Here is a 16540-nt window from a genome sequence, read left to right as displayed (position 1 = left end):
TTCCCAATCTGTAGGTGGTCTTTTTACTCTTTTGGTGAAGTCTTGAGATGAGCATAGGTGTTTGATTTTTAGGAGCTCCCAGTTATCTGGTTTCTCTTCATCATTTTTGGTAATGTTTTGTAGTCTGTTTATGCCTTGTATTAGGGCTCCTAGGGTTGTCCCTATTTTTTTTTTCCATGATCTTTATCGTTTTAGTCTTTACGTTTAGGTCTTTGATCCACTTGGAGTTAGTTTTTGTGCATGGTATGAGGTATGGGTCCTGTTTCATTTTTTTGCAAATGGATATCCAGTTATGCCAGCACCATTTGTTAAAAAGACTATCTTTTCCCCAATTAACTGACACTGGGCCTTTGTCAAATATCAGCTGCTCATATGTGGATGGATATATTGGTTCTCAATTCTGTTCCATTGGTCTATGTGCCTGTTGTTGTACCAATACCAGGCTGTTTTGACTACTGTGGCTGTATAATATGTTCTAAAATCAGGTAGAGTGAGGCCTCCCACTTTGTTGTTCTTTTTTAGTAATGCTTTATTCATCCGGGGCTTCTTTCCTTTCCATATGAAGTTGGTGATTTGTTTCTCCATCACTTTAAAAAATGTCATTGGAATTTGGATCGGAAGTGCATTGTATGTATAGATGGCTTTTGGTAGAATAGACATTTTTACAATGTTAAGTCTTCCTATCCATGAGCAAGGTATGTTTTTCCACTTATGTAGGTCCCTTTTAGTTTCTTGCACTAGTACTTTGTAGTTTTCTTTGTATAGGTCTTTTACATCTTTGGTTAGATTTATTCCTAAGTATTTTATCTTCTTGAGGGCTACTGTGAATGGCATGGATTTGGTGATTTCCTCTTCGATGTTCTTTTTGTTGATGTAAGGGAATCCAAGTGATTTTCGCACGTTTATCTTGTAACCTGAGACTCTGCCAAACTCTTCTATTAGTTTCAGTAGTTTTCTGGAGGATTCCTTAGGGTTTTCTGTGTATAAGATCATGTCATCTGCAAATAGAGATAATTTTACTTCCTCCTTGCCAATCCAGATGCACTTTATTTCTTTGTCTAGCCTAATTGCTCTGGCTAGGACCTCTACCACAATGTTGAATAAGAGTGGTGATAAAAGGCATTCTTGTCTGGTTCCCGTTCTTATTTTTTTTATAATTATATAAAATATTGATAAGAACTATGTTTACTCTGTCCCTATTATTGGAGAATAGAATTGAGATAACTTAGATCTGTAGAAAATTTGGAATGTTTCTGTGTCCCAAAATCTATTTTATTAATAAAATTCAGGAAGAGAAAAATGACTTTCCAGTCACAGTATAATTCAAATGACTTTTAATTTTATTGATTTCCATTTTATTTAGGTTCATTAATAACTAGGTTTTACAATTAACTGCTCAACTACTAGCCAAAAGGTTGGCAGTTCAAACCTACCCAGTAGCATCTTGGGAGACAGTCCTAGTGATAAGTATTTCAAGGCTAACAGCCTTGAAAACTCTAGGGAGCATTTCTATTTTGCATACGTGGCACCACTCTGAGTCAGAATCGTATGATGGGTACAAACAATAACTATGAATACCAAAAAGCCTGTTGCTGTGGAGCCAATTCCTATTCATAGCAACCCTATAGGACAGAGTAGGACTTCCCCATAGAATTCCCAAGGCTGTAAATCCTTACAGAATCAGACCGCTACATCTTTCCTCAAGGGGCAGCTGATGAGTTCAAACTGCCAACATTTTACTTACCAGCCAAATTCTTTAAACACTGTGCCACCAGGGCTCCTTAATAATTAACTATAGTAGCAAAAATTAATTTTGATATAACACAGAGAATAGAAAACACAGAATGGAGTTCCAGGGAATCACAGTATCCTGCACATATGGGGCAGGTTACTACCCTCTTGGGGGTAAGAAATCACTTCTTTAATTCACACATTCTATACATGCCTCTTTGATTTTGTTGTGAATGCCATTATTAGTTTTAGGGGCCTTTGCATAATTTGCATTTATCATAGAAATGGCCCTGAAATCACTCTCCTGTTGAACAGAACAGATTAGCAAATACTTGACTCCTACTTGAAAGCACTTAGGGGGAAAAAAAAAAATCCAGTGTTTTATGGTATGATTTTAATTACAGAAAATTGCAAATAGAAAATTCCAATTTCTTTCTCAAAGGTGCAGTTTTGTTGGTAGCACCCCACCTATGCCCAAGATACATTCTTTATGTCATCCAAACCCAAAAAACCAAACCCATAGCAGTTGAGTCAATTTCTGCTCATAGCAACCCAAAAGAACAGAGTAGTACTGCCCCATAGGGTTTCTAAGAATGTAAATTTTCATGGATGCAGATTACCATGTCTTCCTCCTGTGAATCAGGCTAGCAGGTTCCAACCACCAACATTTTGGTTAGTAATTAAGCCCTTTAACCTCTGCAACACCAGGGCTTCTCTTCATATCATAGGTTATTAAAATATACAGCTTTAAGATATGTTGAATATAATATTATTCACCATTACTTTTAAGGGATGAGGTAGCTAAACTTTCGATCTAATGACTCTTCTGAAATTCAATATTTGTTGAATGACTGAATAACATTATACACATGCACACACACACAGAGATACATATGTATATCTACTCACCTATTGAGAGTTTCTCAAAGAAGACTTTACACATAACTGATTCACTGAAATTAAGCTCTGTATTGGGTATAAAGTTCAAGACTGGGGAAAGGCCTGCCCAGTTAAGTTTTGTTCTGTTTAATCCCTCCCCCACCCCACACACACACCACCCTGCTTAAATAATTAGTCAGTCTTGCTCTTCACCTAAGGGGTTGCAGTATTTTATTTTCTAAATCATTGTCTAATTAATAAGTATTTCTGAAGAGAACTAATAACTGTTCACATTATTCAATGGTGCTTTCATTTCTGTTCCCTTTTTTTTTTTTTATTGTTGTCAGAATTTTACTTGGTAAGATATTGAAATAAACATTTTGTTCCTTTACTGAAAATGTCCAGTATGTTTTCATTTTCTATTGACTTCAGGACTAATTATGTTGAGTTTGACATTCAGCGCTTTCTGGCTCTGCTTTCAGTCTATATTGCCCATTTAATTCCTCTATTTTCCTTTCCAGTTGAGATGTTTCAACAAACAGATGCACTACTAGAGGAGCTCACTCATCTATGTCAAGAAATTCAGAAGACAGGGTCCTGGTGAACTGACTGGAAGAGATCTATATTTGTGCCCATTCCAAAGAAAGGTGATAAAACAGAATTGTGAAATTATGGAATTATATCACGCACAAGTAAAATTTTGCTGAAGATCATTAAAAAGCAGTTGCAGCAGTGCATCAAAAGGGAACTGCCAGAAGTTCAAGCCAGGTTCAGAAAAGGATGGGGAATGAAAGATATCACTGCTGATGTCAAATGGATCTTGGCTGAAAGCAGAGCATGCCAGTTAATCTACATTGACTATGCATAGACATTCAACTGTGTGGATCATAACAATTCATGGATAACACTATGAAGAATTGAAATTGCGGGATACTTAATTATGCTCTTTAGGAGCCTGCCCCTATGGGGCAGTTCTACTCTGTGCTATAGGGTTGCTATGAGTCAAAATTGACTCGACGGCACTGGGTATGGGTAAGAACCTGTACAAAGACCAAGGGCAGTACTTTGAACAGAAGATGGGGATACTGTGTGGTTTAAACTCAGGAAAGGCGTGCATCAGGGTTGTATCCTTTCTCCATACTTATTCAATCTGAATGCTGAAAAAATAATCTGATAAATTGGACTATATGAAGAAGAAAACAACATCAGAATAGGAGGAAGACTCATTAACAATCTGTGTTATACAGATGACACAAACGTTGCTTTGCTGAAAGTGAAAAGGACTTGAAATGCTAAGTTATGAAGGTCAAAGACTGTATAGCCTTCAGTATGGATGGCACTTGAACATAAAGAAAACCAAAATTTTCACAACTGGACCAATAAGCAACATCATGATAAATGGGGAAAAATTTGAAGTTGTCAAGGATGTCATTTTACTTGAATCCACAATGAACACTCATGGAAGCAAAACAAACACAAACAGCAGTCAAGAAATCAAACATCGTATTGTATTGGGCAAATCTGTAGCAAAAGACTTCTTAAAGGGTTAAAAAGCAAGATGTCACTTTGAGGACTAAGGTGCACCTGACCCAAGCCATGGTGTTTTCAATTTCCTCGTATGCATGCAAAAGCTGCACAATGAGTAAGGAAGGTCTTAGAAAAATTTACTACTTTGAATTATGGTGTTGGCAAAGAATATTGATTATACCATGAACAGACAAAATAAGAAACAAATCTCTCATGAAGAAATACTGGCAGAATGCTTCTTGGGAGCGTGATGGCAAAACTTTATCTCAAGTGCTTTGGACATGTTACCAGGAGGGACAAGTCCCTGGAGAAGGATATATGTTTGGTAAAGTAGAGCATCAGTGAAAAAACAACAAGACTGATACAATGGTTGCAACAATGGGCTCAAGTATAACAAAGATTGTGAGGATGGTGGAGGACCAGGCAGTTTCATACTGTTGTATGTAGGGTCTCTACAGTTGGAACTGACATCACGACACCTAACAACAATAAGAACAACATACTTAGTAAACAGCAGAAGTCATATAGGGAGCTAGTGATGATTGGTGTGTAGAAAATTCTTAGGGAGTCCTTAGACCTCCTACAATTACCTTTGTCTGATTAGCACTTCCAGTACAATCATGAATCTTGGAGTCAAACTTCTCAAGCTTGTTTGCAGGCTTAATTGCTTTTTGTTTGAGACTTGAGACAGGTTATGCAAACTCTTTAAGATTTAATTTCTTCAATTCTCAAAGGGGAATACTAATAGTTCTTGCCTTGGGGGAAGATTGTAAATAACAAATAAAGTGATACACTTAAGTTGTTTGGTACACGGTTTCACATCTTATAAAATCTCAATAATGTATGTCACTCTTATTATCATAATCATCATCAATGTTGTTCTTTTTTGCTTGTATATGATTTAAAAATGAAACTATAATTCTTGTGATTCTGAACAGCCTTTGATTTTATTCTCCAAATTTCTATATGTATAGTCATTGCAACACAGGTTTGAAGGAAGAGGTAGCCTGAAGGGGATTTTTGGGCATAAGGGAAAGAAGTGCCAATTAACCCACAAATTTCAAGAATTAACTGAAGAAATTACATATATTGGCAAACCAAAGACCTGTTTCTGATAAGACATGACAGCATTAATTTTATTCGTGAGCATACTTTAGTTTCTAGAATTTTCTTCAGGGCAAATTTGACATCCTTATTCCTCAGATTGTAGATCATGGGGTTCAGCATGTGCACAACAATAGTATAAAACACAGAAGACACTTTGCCTTGGTCTGTGGAGCCTACATTTGATGGATGCAGGTACCTGAATGCTGTAGAACCATAGAAGGTTGTGACAGCCATGATATGGGAGCTGAAGTACTAAAGGCTTCAGACATGCCCTCAGTGGAGCAAACTTGGAGAATGCTACTAATGATGAAGATGTGGGAGGTAAGCATAGGTAAGGCAGGAGTGAAAATGTTAAATGCACTCAGACCAGAACCAATAATTCATTGATATAGATGCCGGAGCAGGATAACACTAGGAGTATAAAGAGATCACAGAAATAATGGTCAACCACATTTGTCTTGCAGAAAAGGTTTCAACATAAAACCTGTGTGAATTGTAGACCCAATGATGCCCAAAATATACATCCCACTGTGAGCCAGAAGCAGATGTGATAAGACATGATAACATTATAAAGCAAGGGGTTACGGATGGCAACATAGCACTCATACGCCACTGCAGCCAGCATGTGACACTTTGCAATAGCAAAAAAGAGGAAGAAATAGAGCTGAGTCGTGCATTCAGGATAGGAGATGGTGTTCATCTCTGTCACAAAGTTCACCAGCATTTTGGGGGTAATGACAGTGGAATAGCAGAGATCAGTGAATGACAAACTGCTGAGGAAATAGTACATGGGAGTGTGCAGGTGAGAACTGAGTCCAGTTAGCGTGGTCACGCCCAGGTTCCCCACCACTGTGACCATATAGTTTCTAGGAAGAGGAACAAGAGGGGCAGCTGGAGTTCAGGATGTTCTGTTAGCCCAAGAAGATGAACTCTATTACTGAGGCATGATTTCTATGGTATGTTTTCCTATTAGCAGTTTCTAAAACAGAGAAAATAAGTTCACTTGTGTGTGTGTGAGCGTATGCACACGTGTGTGTTTGGTTGTGGATGGGACAAAGTGATTCTGTGGAGATCCTTATTTTCACCCTCATCAGAAAAGATTAATATTCCAGAGATCTCTTGAGCCTCTCATGTGCCTTTGGAAAATCCAATGATTATGGTTGAGCACAGAAGGAATTACAGACTTCAAAGATATTATAGTGAAGATATTTTATAAACTTTTAAGAGAAAGCACAAGTTTGTGGGTTTTTTTCATCAGTCAGAAGGAATGGTACTAGTTTTTTTCTCAAGGTTTTTTTCTTCTGCTCCCATATTCCCATACATTAACGACTGTACATACTAAAAGGCACAATAGTTACATTTACATTTGACACTGAATAAGGAAGAATAGTGGATTGTTTTTATAATTAATAAACAAAGGGTTCATAAATCTGTGAAAACTACTAATACTAGTATGAGTTAATTTTCTTTCTAGAATCCTAACTCACAATAGCTGAAGGACTAGACAGTGGCCAAGACCTTTTGCTCATGAGAATTTGTGGCTCTTTGTCCTAGCTTCCTTCACACAGACTACAAGGCAGGGAAATAACTGCCTGGTTGATCTGACACAATGTCAACAGCTTCACCAAGGGTGACATATTGTTTTCTACTTTTTCTAGTTGAACAATCCCAGGAACATAGTAAATATAATGACCTAAATTTCAGTCATGTATTCCACCCTTGTGACCTGGAGAGCAGTTAATATGACTGGTCTACTATTTTAACTTCATGGCTGAAGTGGTAGAGGTTAGAAGACTACGCATATTACTAAAACATATGAAGGGCTTTTGAAGACAGGCATAGCAAGTCTTCTACGCTGGTCAGACTTTATAATCATATAATCTGCGGAAGTTAAAGTTTGCAGAGAAGTGGATTAGTAGAGCACATGTAACGTACAATTATGGATTCCAGTCTAAGTACAATACTGGTCAAAAGTGTAATGTAGAATTTTATAAAGACACATACCTTTAGTCTACATTTGCAAATAAAACAAATACAGTCTACAAAACAGAAATTCATACTTCTACTTAAGACTCAAGGATAAACTGTTTAGCTGGTATACAGTATGTGGAATATAGAGAAGTTACAAAATTTCAGGAAAAATAGTTAGAAACCTTGTGTTTTGAGAAATACTGGAAAGAACTGGGGATGCATAACTAGCAAAAAAAAAAAAAAATGAGGCATGTGATAGGTATCTTCAACTGGTTACAATGTTCTTATGTTTAAGAGGTGTTGGGCACTTTTTAAAGAGCCCTGGTGGTGTAGTGGTTGACAGCTTGGCTGGTAACTGAAAGATTGGTGGTTTGAATCCACCAGCCACTCCATGGTGGAAAGATGTGGCAGTCTGCTCTGTAAAGACTACAACATTGGAAACCCTGAGGGGCAGTTCTACTCTGTACTGTAGGGTAGCTAGGAGTTGCAATTAACTCAGCTGCAATGGGATTTTGGACTCTTTTTGTATGTTTTCAAGGGACTGAAGTAAAACGAACTGCTGGAAACCATGGAGAGACATATTTTGTTTCACAAGAAGTAAGAACACTCTAGCAGTCAGACATATCCAGAAATAAAATCAGCTGCCTTAGTGTGCAACCACCTACTCACAATTAGAAACGTTCAAGCATAGCCTAGATAACCACTTGTCATTTATATTGTTCAGAGACAAAAGCACTGTATGCAACATTGGATATATCACCTTTAATACCTCTCTCAGTTACAGCATTTCATGATTTAATAAATTTAAAAAAAAAAAATTTTTTTTTTTTTATTGTTAGACAATCCTGCATTCAAATCTCAGGTCAGCTGCATATTTGCTGTGTGACCTTGGGCAAACTACTTTCACTCTCCAAGCCTCTGAAAAAAAACAGAGATGTTAATATCTATCTCTTGGTGGTGGTGTGAAAACTAAATAAAATGACACCTGAAGGTGCTTAGTAGAGTAACTGGCTGTTGACAAGAAATTCACAAATGTTAGTGTTGTTTTAATTGCAACCTATTGAGTTTCTCTCTAAAATATCTTTCATTTGTCCAACATGTTCATTTCCAGAGTGATGGCCATAATTTATTTTCTTAGCCTATTTTTCCTGTTGGTCCTTTTTTACATTAATACACATATTAATACAGAGATTCACAATTATTTTACTGAACATTAAACTCTTAAATGCCAATTTTCGCATCATGCAAAGATTTCTATCATCTAAAAACAAATTAGTTTTATTATAATTTCTTCTTTGATTTCCCTACAAGTAGTGGTTAAGAGTTTGGCTGCTAACCAAGAGGTCAACAGTTCAAATCCACCAGCCGCTCCTTGGAAACCCTTTGGGACAGTTCTACTCTGTCCCATATAGTTGCTATGAGTAGGAATTGACTCAAACGCACATACCAACAACAATCACATACTTCTGCTGTTCCATAAAAGGACTCAAATGCACATAACAACAACAATCACATACTTCCGCTATTCCATAAAAGGACATTTGGTCGGCCCTTCATTTTGACCCATCGTTTTTCCTTAACCTTCTTCTTCTTCCAATTCCTGTCCCTCTGAAATCTAATATTTAAGGCATAGCAGAAAATCCAAGTTCATAAGACCATATACATCCATGAATATGTTCATGTTTACATTTAGCACTTAATCATTTAATTCTGTATTGCTTATCATGAATTACTTACTGGTTTTTCTACTTCCCTAGATTTTAAATTCAAAAAAGTGCCTAGCACAGTGGCTCTCAAATATGTATTAGATGAAATTGTTAGTGATAAGTTAACGTAGACTAAATGTAAGTGAACAGATATCTCTATGCCTGACTTGAAATGAACTAAGAAGTGTTTGCTATAATTTTATAATACAGGGGACAGGGAGATGATATGGAAATTAATTGTGTGTGTAAATATTACAGTGAGGGTGTTATGGACTGAATTATATCCCCCCATAATGCGTGTTGTAAATCCTAACCCCTGTTTCTGTCGTTACAATCCCAGTTGGGAATGGGTTGTCTTTGTTATGTTAATGAGGCAGGATTAGTGTAGAGTGTATCTTGAGCCAATCTCTTCTGAGATATAAAAGAGATTAACCAAGCAAGAGATGCAGAGACAGGGAAGAGAGATTCCAAGCCACATGAAGATTGCCCAGGAGCAGAAGCTCAACAGAGACAAGGACCTTCCTCCAGAGACAAAAGGGAGAGAAAGCATCTCCGTAGAGCTTGCACCCTGAATTCAGACTTCTAGCCTCCTAAACTGTGAGAAAATAAATCTGTTTTTTAAAGCCATCTGTTTGTGGTATTTCTGTTACAGCAGCACCAGATAGGTAAGACAGAGGACAAGTGGAGATGCATAATTAGTTATGTTCATCATTAAGTACTTTGGCACAGAGGCTAGAACAGAGGGCTCTAAAGTTCTAAGAATCAAAGACTGGGATTCAAACACAATCCTCCTTCTTGTAAAGAGTTCAGCACTGTACATTTTCCTCTTCCATTGTTCTGGAGGGGAAAATGATTCTGATGATCCCAGTGGATAGTCCTGAACACTAACCTTGCACTACACTTTGATGCTGAGTGAGGCATAATCTCAAGGTCTCCTTTGGCAATTACTATGCATCACATGTCTTGATTTCTTATGATGCTGATGTCCAAGACCATCAGGCATTTTGCACTGGTTGGATGATGCGACAGAAAGAATCTGTATTCTGGTTATAGATGCTAAGGATCTGAATAGAAATAAACAGCCGTAATGACCTCCCACTAGATTCATGTCTCGCAGGTATCAACTCTTGGGGAAGGAAATATTTAGAATTTCCTCTTTTCCCCATTGGTTCTCAAGTATTTAATATTCTCATAAAAGTGTAATTTATTGCTCTTATTTCATTATGAATTTCAAACAAAGAAGTGACAGATATTATTAGAGCTCCAGCAGGCTTCAAGCTAAGCTGTGTACATTTTTAAAAATTACAATGTCAGGAAATGTTGAAGACATAGGTGAAATATATTTTCTAAAGTGATTTCCCATAGGAAAAAGAAAACAACCTAAAATATAAGACTTAAATTTTTTTTCCCCTATAATATCTTCTAACAGCAGTGGGTTTTTTGGTTTTAATAGTATTTAGATATTATGATACACTTATAAAACAGTAATATTTGGAATATTTCAATTTGGAGACTGAATTAAAGCATCTTGCAGATATTGCCTTGAGTTTCTGAGAAGCCTTTTAAGGAGAGATTAATTCTTTTGTCTTTTAAAAGTAAAAGAGAATTGTTTTAAAAAACTGAAAACATATGTATTATACAGATTATTTAGTTATAAAGAGTGAATTAAATTGTTTGGTATAAAATTTATACTGTGAAATATTGATTCAAAATATTTATTAAATATATCATTTTAATATAATAATTACAATTAATAAATACAATAATTGAGATAATTTGCTTAGTTGAGTTTACCTTAAATGTTTTACTTACTGATTGATGGGGGCTTAATCTGTTTATTTTTAAATTATTTTTGCAAATTGGAGTAAGAAGGACAAAAACTTAGTAAAGAGTAGTCCATAAACCCATGTGGAAAATTTTGCATAGAAATAATTACATAAGGAGCCTTGGTAGCACAAAGTGTGATGCACTAGGCTGCTAACCGAAAAGACAGCAGTTTGAACTCACCAGGGGCTCCATGGGAGAAAAGACTTCCGTAAAGTTTACAGCCTAGGAAACCCTGTGAGGCAGTTCTACTCTCTTCAACAGGCTTGCTATGAGTTGGAAAGGACTTGATGGCACACAAAAAAACAATAATTATATAACTTATAGACCAAGAAATATGATACAAGGCAAAACAAAATTTTCTGTTCTCAAGAATTTGACAATCTTGACAGAGGTATCCACAAGCATTCATCAACAGTAACCAATACCAGAAAAGACATTATTACTATAGGATGTGTGATGAACTAGAAATGTGCCTAATGATAGCCTGGTGTGGTAAAAAATGCACGGAGAAACAAACACTTGAGCTTTTCATTGAAAGATGTGTAAAATTTTGAAAGGCAGGATGGAATCAAAGGACATTTCAGGATAGGGAAGCAGCATGAATGAAGGCACGGCCATAGACATGCACCCAGCTTTGCGGAGATAGTCTATGAGCTACCCCACCCAGCAGAGTTTATGCTTTTCTAGCATATCTTAATAGTTGTTAAAATATTAATACATTTTATTTATGCATATGCATTCTATTTTAATCATATTTAACACTATCATTTTTCTTAGATACCATGCCTAATCCAAATGTTAAGCTCTTGAGAAACCAACATAGAGTTGTCTGTGGACTAAATACAAATTTTGTAAGATGTAGCTGAAATGGCTATTATTATTTATACTCATTTTCCTTTCTTCCTCAATAGTATGTATCCTGAATCTTGGTTTGGCACATGGCCATGCAAGATAACCACGGTATTTCTTTGCCTCCCTTGCATCTGGGTTTGCGATGTGACTCAGCCTAGCCAAAGGGATATTAGTGGATATTAGCATCACTTCTAGGTAGTGTGCTCCAAGTGAGGGGGCATTCCCTTCTCCTTCACAACTTCCTTTCTGCTGACTGGGTGGTGGCAATGAATGATGGATTTGGAGCTATTATCTAGGACCATAAGGTAAAAGCTACATAGCAGAGCCAGCAGAGGAACAAGTGAAAAGAAGCTTAGGTCCCTGATGACTGAGCTACCACAACAAAATTGTCTTCTGGTTAAGGTACTCTGCTGTGTGTGTACATGTGTGTGTTTCTGTGTTTGTGTGCAAGTGCATGTGTGTGTCTCACAGCCAAACCTAATCCTAATTAACGTAGTAGGTAAAAGTCAATTCTGTCTCTGTGACACACTGAAGTCCATGAAGATGGTGATTGTAAATGAAGAATTGTTTTCTTTTGGATATTAAAAAAAAAAGAACTTATGTTAGAGGAAATGAAAGATAAACTCTGTATGACAACATTATTCAAGTTCATCAAGTTCATCATGGGGCTTATTGTTAGAATATATTTAATATATCATGTTGTCAGCTGTTATTAAAACTTTTGGTTATGTGTATTCTTCTGTACAGGTATTTTATAAGCACTATGCATTTTGTATTTTCTTTCCTAATTTGTTAAAGGTTTACTCCTTCAAGGTTTTTTAACAATTTTTTTTCCTTGGTTTTTTGTGGGAGCGCTTTATGTCCATTTTGGAACCTGTATAATACCTATTCTAATATTTCGATAGCATGTCTTCCACCAGTTGTCAGAATAACTAGAGATGGTTCAGACATTTTTATATGCATTAACACCCTTAAAAAGTTTTTACATTAAATGAATAATTTCTTTTATAAGAATCAGCACAAAGATCATGTCTATGAGGAGGAGGTTAAAGATGTCCCAAATGTTAAACTTTTCCAAACGGCTGTACCACTCTATCATCTCTAATATCAACTACTCCCTCTCCCCTCAGTACTCACTCTCCCCCCTTTGGGTTCTCTAATTCTCTGCAATGTCTCACAGAACTCAGGAACCATAGAGAGGAAATGGCTCATGCAGTAGTAGAGGTTGGTAAGTCCCAAATTCTTGGGTCAGGCTTAGTCTTCTCCCAACCTGAGTGGCTGCAGGGGCTGAGAAGCCCAAACCGGCAGATCAGATCACAGTCTCCTGGCTCACAAGGCTGCTGAAGCTGGCAAATCACATCATGCAATAGGCTGCTGGCCAATGGGGCTGTAGGGCCCTGTGATTCCAAGAATCAACAGGTCGGACAGCAGACCTGAGTCCCAAGAACCTGAAGTCAATTGATAACTAACCAGAAGTGGGATCAAGATAAGAAGAGAAAGAGCCTCACCAGGACACAAACACATATCTTAGATGCAGGCCACACCCCAGGGAAGGGCATAACATTAGTAAGGGTAGGACTTGAGTCATGCCCTCCTGCAAGGCTACAACCCAAGACACGCCCTATACCAGTAATGCCTCATCAACATGTAGAGGTCAGGATCCACCACACATAAAATGGAGTACAACCACACAATATTGGGAATCATGGCCTAGCCAAGTTGACACATAACCTCAGCCATCACAGATTCCATATACCTTATTTGCATAGTCTGATTAATCATTGTGTTTGAGTCACAAAGACCATGGTTACAAGGGCCATATTAAGCAACTCATTACACTTGAAATATATAAATAAATCCTCTGAAACACATACAATTCTTATAAACAGTTAATTTAACCTATCACCCATCAGTGAGGAAAAAAAGTTTCTTACAGAATGTTGTTTGTTCAGTGCCTGGAGTAATGCAATAAAAATGACTCACACATAGCCCTTGTAAAACATATCTAAGCAGTACACATTTATGTGTGTAATACAAATACATACACATATCTGTTATACATATACACAAATATAAGAATCATATACAAATATACAGATATAGATAAACACACAGATTTTTTTGTAGCATTAAAACATGAGGTATGTAGATAAGGACTGATTAGTGCACAGAAAATGAAGAAAGATGTTCCTTCTAGTTTCCAAAAAGGGAAATACCCTCACCTCTCTCATTACAATTTTATGCGGTTAGGTAAAGAGTCACATCACATCAGGGTATTAACGTTACATATTTAGAAACACTAGTGGTGTAGTAGTTAAGAGCTACTGCTGCTAATCAAAATGTCGGCAGTTCGAATCCATCAGGCACTTCCTGGAAACTCTATGGGCAGTTCTACTCTGTCTGAAAGGGTCACTATGAGTAGAAATCGACTAGACAATGTTTTTATTTTAAATCGATGACAAGCTAATGGCAAAGCAAGCAGTTTTATGCATGCTAGACCTTTCAGATGATTTTAAAAATCAACTTTAGCCAGCTGTCAATGCTCACACTTGGTCAAAAAAACCAGTAGCTCTGTGCTCTGTCCCTGGGGATAGCTTTATAGAGATGAGCAGTCGAGACCATGATGTTTTTTGGGGATGTCCAGGCTTGTCTCCTTAATGTGACTGTTTTGGAGGCTTTGAATCTCAGAAGCACTAAAATGAACAGTTCTCATCTAGAAGTGGTTCTAAAAGTAAAGTGAACTACCTGGTCTTTAAGAGTGTCTGAAGAACCATTCTAGAGAAAGATGGGGAAATATATCCAGGTTCTACTACCACCAGCAAGAGATTTGGGAGCTCAGCAACTGGCAGGAGGAGCTGGTGGGAGCTAGCGCCACCAAGAGCTGCTAAGAGTTATCTTCCACCATACAGTTATCACCTTGTGGGCAGGAATTATGTCTTATCATCCATCATATGCCCCCATATTCCTTAATACAGTTCTCTGCACTTAGTAACTAGTACAGATTGATCTTATAGATTTCAAATGGTTAAAAATTATTTATTTTAGGTATTAGTTTTTTTTCCGGTTTATTTACACACATTAATAAACAAGGGCCAATACACAAAGTATTAATAATATCAAAGGATACAGGCCAAACAGATCATTCTATGAATTATAATAGGTAAGTCTTATCTAACAAATTGCCAGATCCCATGTATATAAATTATAATTGCCCCACATGAAAGCCTTCAAAGATTTAAAAAAAAAAAAAAAAATGATTAGAGGTAATATGGGTTACTATGGGTGAGCCCTGGGACTTCCTGGAATTGACTGCCCTTCATGTGGCTTCCCTCCACGTGACACTATGAATCCAGTCTTATCCTTGGGACTGTTCTTCTAAATAAATTGTTGGCAGTAATCTCACTGCTTGTGTATATATGTTGCTGTCTCTGGACTCCTTCCTTACTGAATCTTCTCCAAGAATTAGAAATCTTTGCTAATGCAAAATGGTCTTTTCTCAATGATTTTATTGAAAGTAACTTTGACGTCCTTATTCCTTAGGCTGTAAATCAGGGGGTTCAGCATTGGCACAATAATGGTGTAAAACACAGAAGACACTTTGCTTTGGTCCATGGAGTTGGCATTTGATGGCTGCAGGTACATGAATGCTAGAGAACCATAGAATAGTGTAACAGCCGAGAAGTGGGAGCTGCATGTGCTGAAGGCTTTGGACCTGCCCTCAGTGGAGTGGATTCGCAGTATGCTGGCAATGATGGAGACATAGGTACCAAGGATGGTCAAGGTTGGTGTAAGAATATTAAATACACTGAAGCACAAAAGTACCACTTCGTTGATGTAGGTATTGGAGCAGGAGAGCTCCAGACGTGCTAAAATGTCACAGAAGTAATGGTTGATTATTTTAGCCTTACAGAAAATCACTTTTAGCATGCAACCTATGTGAGCTGTGGCAAGAGTCAAGCCCATCATATATACCTCAACGACCAACCAGGAGCAGACCTGATAAGACATGGTGACATTGTAAAGCAGTGGGTTACAGATGGCAACATAGCGATCATATGCCATCACAGCCAACATATGACACTCTGCAACAGCAAAAACAAGAAAGAAATAGAGCTGAGTCATGCATTCAGGGTAGGAAATGGTATTCTTCTCTGTCACAAAGCTCATCAGCATTTTGGGGGTAATAGCAGTGGACTGGCAGAGATCAATGAAGGACAAACTGCTGAGGAAATAGTACATGGGGGTGTGCAGGTAAGAACTGAGCCCAATCAGTGTGATCATGCCCAGGTTGCCCACCACTGTGACCACATATACTCCTAGGAAGAAAAGAAAGAGGGGCAGCTGGAGTTCTGGCTTTTCTGTCAGCCCAGCAAAGATGAACTCAGTCACTGTGGAGTCATTTTCTGCTGCCATTTTCCTCTGGGAATTTTATGGAAGAGAAGAAGAAATTAGAGGTAGGTGTTAATTTATGCAGTGTGAAACAGATGCAAGTCTTATCATTCAGGTATCTGCAGTTCTCTCTCTCTGTCCCTGTTCTATGTTGAGATCCCTGTATTATGGGTCATGCAAATAAACATCAGATGAAATTATATTGTTTTTAATTTCTGTGCTATAAGGGTGGGTTTTAGTACTGACCAGTCTGAACATTCAAAGAACTGTTTTGATAACTTGGAATTTTGAGTGTTCTGAGCCCTGTTGGTACAATGGTTAAGCACTTGGATGTTAACTGGAAGGTTGGAAGTTCAATCCCCCCAAGTGGCTCTATGGGAGAAATACATGGTAATATGCTTCCGTAAACATTACCAGCTTAGAGAACCCTATGGTGTAGTTCTGTTCTACCATGTGAGATCAGTAAGAGTTGAAAATCTGCTCAATGAAATCTAACAACAACAACAACAAAGCAGTTTTCATGCCTTATTTGCAATTTTCTCAACTCTTCT

The 16540-nt window shown here is 37.4% G+C and overlaps 1 protein-coding gene across 1 annotated transcript; it reads right to left on the bottom strand.

The window, feature by feature from the left end:
- Window positions 1–15062: 15062 nt before the first annotated feature.
- On the bottom strand, window positions 15063–16013 carry LOC126061000 (olfactory receptor 150-like). Its single transcript, XM_049857397.1, has one exon. The coding sequence runs from the start codon at window positions 16011–16013 to the stop codon at window positions 15063–15065; it is 951 nt and encodes a 316-aa protein (XP_049713354.1).
- Window positions 16014–16540: the final 527 nt, after the last annotated feature.

Source organism: Elephas maximus, chromosome 17, assembly GCF_024166365.1.
Source record: "Elephas maximus indicus isolate mEleMax1 chromosome 17, mEleMax1 primary haplotype, whole genome shotgun sequence".
NCBI lineage: Eukaryota > Metazoa > Chordata > Mammalia > Proboscidea > Elephantidae > Elephas > Elephas maximus.
The sequence above is the reverse complement of the archived record's forward strand: the minus strand, read 5'-3'. Positions and strand labels throughout refer to the sequence as shown.

Coding starts and splice junctions, on each gene's coding strand:
- LOC126061000 (XM_049857397.1), bottom strand. CDS start 16,013: ATGGCAGCAGAAAATGACTCCACAGTGACTGAGTTCATCTTTGCTGGG.